The 2795-nt window shown below is 41.8% G+C and overlaps 1 protein-coding gene across 1 annotated transcript in view; it reads right to left on the bottom strand.

Annotated features, from left to right (window-relative positions):
• Positions 1–588: 588 nt before the first annotated feature.
• Positions 589–2795, bottom strand: part of LOC125483797 (zinc finger FYVE domain-containing protein 1-like) — an 11734-nt gene continuing 9527 nt past the window's right edge. The window contains exon 4 of the mRNA XM_048600490.1: positions 589–721. Coding sequence (XP_048456447.1) covers positions 589–721 — 133 coding nt within the window. The remainder of the gene's footprint in view (positions 722–2795) is intronic.

Genomic DNA, 2795 nt, shown 5'->3' with positions numbered 1-2795 from the left:
GGTTCTCTCCTGGATGTTATTAATAATAAAAATTCAGTTGTGAAGTCTCTGGTGACTCAGCAGATGCGATACTGTGTGAATTCCTTCCCAAGTTAGATATGCTGTGGATATGCTGGTGCCTCAGCAGGTGGGATGATTGAGAGAACCCTGACCCACAGTCAGAGCAGGTGAATAGCTTAGAAACAAGAACAATGTTGCTGAAAAGCTCAGCATGTCTGGCAGCATCTGTGAAGAAAAAATCAGAGTTATGTTTTCGTGTCCGGTGACCCTTCCTCAGAATAATTGTTGTTGTTGTGCAGGTGAATAACTTACCGCTGGTGTGAACACTCTGGTGTACAGTGGGGTAAGATGATCGGCTAAATGCAGCACCACAGTCAGCGCATCTGAACGATCTCTCGTCAGCGTGAACATGTTGATGGAGCATCAGCTTCCCAGAACTTTTATAGCATTTCCAGCAGTGTGGGCATTTAAATGGTTTCCCGTTCGTCTGAAATCGCTGGTGTGTAACAAGGTTTGATAAATTGGTAAATCTCTTCGCACACTCTGTGCAGGTGAACGGCATCTTGCTGGTGTGAACTCTCTGGTGTCTCAGCAAAGTGGATGATTGAGCGAATCCTTCCCACCTTCAGAGCAGATTAATGGTTTCTCCACTGTGTGAACTTTCTGGTGTATCAGCAGGGTGGACAAGTGAGCAAATTCCTCCGAAAATTCAGAACGGGCACTGTGATGACGCCGACGAATTTGCAGCTTTGAAGTATAAAAGAATTCTTTCCCACAGTCTCCACATTTCCATGGCTTCTTGTCAGTATGAATGTGTTTATGTTATGACAGGCCAGTTGATTGTTTGAAACCTTGTCCACGCACAGAACCAGGATACGATTTCTCCCTGCTATGAATGGTCTTTTTTCTTTCCATGTTGAACAGTCAGTGATATTCAGGTTGTGATATGTTGGCAACTCTCTCAGATCCTGGTGTACTGTTTGGCTTTAGTTTATTGACTGAAAAGCCTCCTCTTCTAAAAACCGTGTGAAACTGATTCAGACAGAACAAAGGGAGTGAGACAGAATCCACCAATCAAAAACGCAGGTTATGAAATGTTAACTGGATGAAGCTCGTAATTTGCAGAGTGGAAATTAACAGCAGTGCAGTTAAAACAATTCCTGACCAGTAACAACTCTGTCCGAAGATAAAGGTGGTAAGTCAGCAGCAAAAGATCAGAGTGGAAATCTAATTTAGGCACAATTAGCAGATGTAACAGTAAAATAAAAAAAACAGAGCTGAAATACATCCATTATCAGGGACAGAGGAAGTTAGGCAATGGCAGACTGGAGATCTGGGAGGGCAGAGGTGAAATAGATCAATGATGGGCATGGATTTAGATCCAATGTAAAGGAGCCACGCTAACACCAGACCATGCGAGTTCTTACAGGTTACAGAACACAGCACTAAAACCTTGAACTTGCTCATGAACGATCAGAAATAGTCAACTCTGAAACAATTTCACTGCTTGCAATATTCGAGTCTCCTGTTGAGATTTACAACTGGAGATATCTCAGAAATACGAGAAACAGAGGATCCAGTTTGACACAATACCCTGCATCCAATGGTTTTTTGTTCTATTAAAATTTTGATCATTCAAAAGTCTTAATAAATCCATGCAGATAATATCCACTACACTATCCACATATATCTTCCTTGTAAATTCGTCAAAGAATTCAGTCAAATTTGTTAAGCATGATCTTCCCTTAATAATGCTGTCTATCCCTGACTAATCCATGCATTTCTAACTGACAGTTAATCTGGTCTCTCAGGACTGATTCTTACAATTTTCCCACATGCGAAGTAAGACTGACTGGCCTATAGTTGTTTGTCATTTCCTTTGTCCCCATTTTAAACAACGAAACCATATTTGGATTCCTCCAGCGCATCACACGTGTCAAGTGAAGATTGGAAAATAATCCTCACAAAATCTGGCATTTTCTCCCTGACTATCTTCAACATCCTGAGGAACTATCCATTTGGCTCTGGCGACTAATCGATCTCAATAATTCCTTCTACTCTTATACTTCCTCTCTCATGATGATTATTTTGTCTAATGTTTCACACTACTTCTCCTGGATGACTATATCCACACCATCCCTTTGTTTGGGGATGAGCCGTGCAGTAGATGTGTCTAAACCAAATAGTGTCCCTCAGACACTGTTGTGCTGTGACATGGGAATGAAGTGGGAGTGAGGGAACATCACCCTCTTCCCACTGTGGACAAATCTTTAAGGGAATGTCAACAAGTGACATCATCTCCAAATTTGACTTAAATCAAGGGCAGAGCAGCTGGAGCTTCCTCCTGATCCACGGATGGTGCTAAGTTTTGTCACACCTTCACCAATACAAGGGATTGCACTTTTCCTGCAGAAAGAATAATCATGACGGCGATGAAACTTACTCAAAGACTCCTGACTTGGCCGCACAAAACCCTGTGCAGCTGCTATAAGACTTCTTTGTTTCTGTACTCAAAGCCACTCACAATGAAGGACAACTCCAAATTTGCCTTCCTAACTGTTTGCTACAGCTGCACACTTGCTTTGAATGACACTGAGATGTCTTTGTACAGTTGCATTGCAAAATCTACTATCGACTAGCATTTAATTCATACTTTGCCATTCTGGATTCTCTACCAAAGTTGATAACTTCACACTGATACTACATCTGCCATGTATTTGCTATTCACTCAAATTGTCCAAATAACCCGGAAGCCTCTTTTTGTCCTGCTCAGTAACAATCCCCCTAGTCTTGTA

This window comes from Rhincodon typus, chromosome 8 (assembly GCF_021869965.1).
Source record: "Rhincodon typus isolate 14 chromosome 8, sRhiTyp1.1, whole genome shotgun sequence".
NCBI classification, from domain to species: Eukaryota; Metazoa; Chordata; class Chondrichthyes; order Orectolobiformes; family Rhincodontidae; genus Rhincodon; species Rhincodon typus.
The sequence above is the reverse complement of the archived record's forward strand: the minus strand, read 5'-3'. Positions and strand labels throughout refer to the sequence as shown.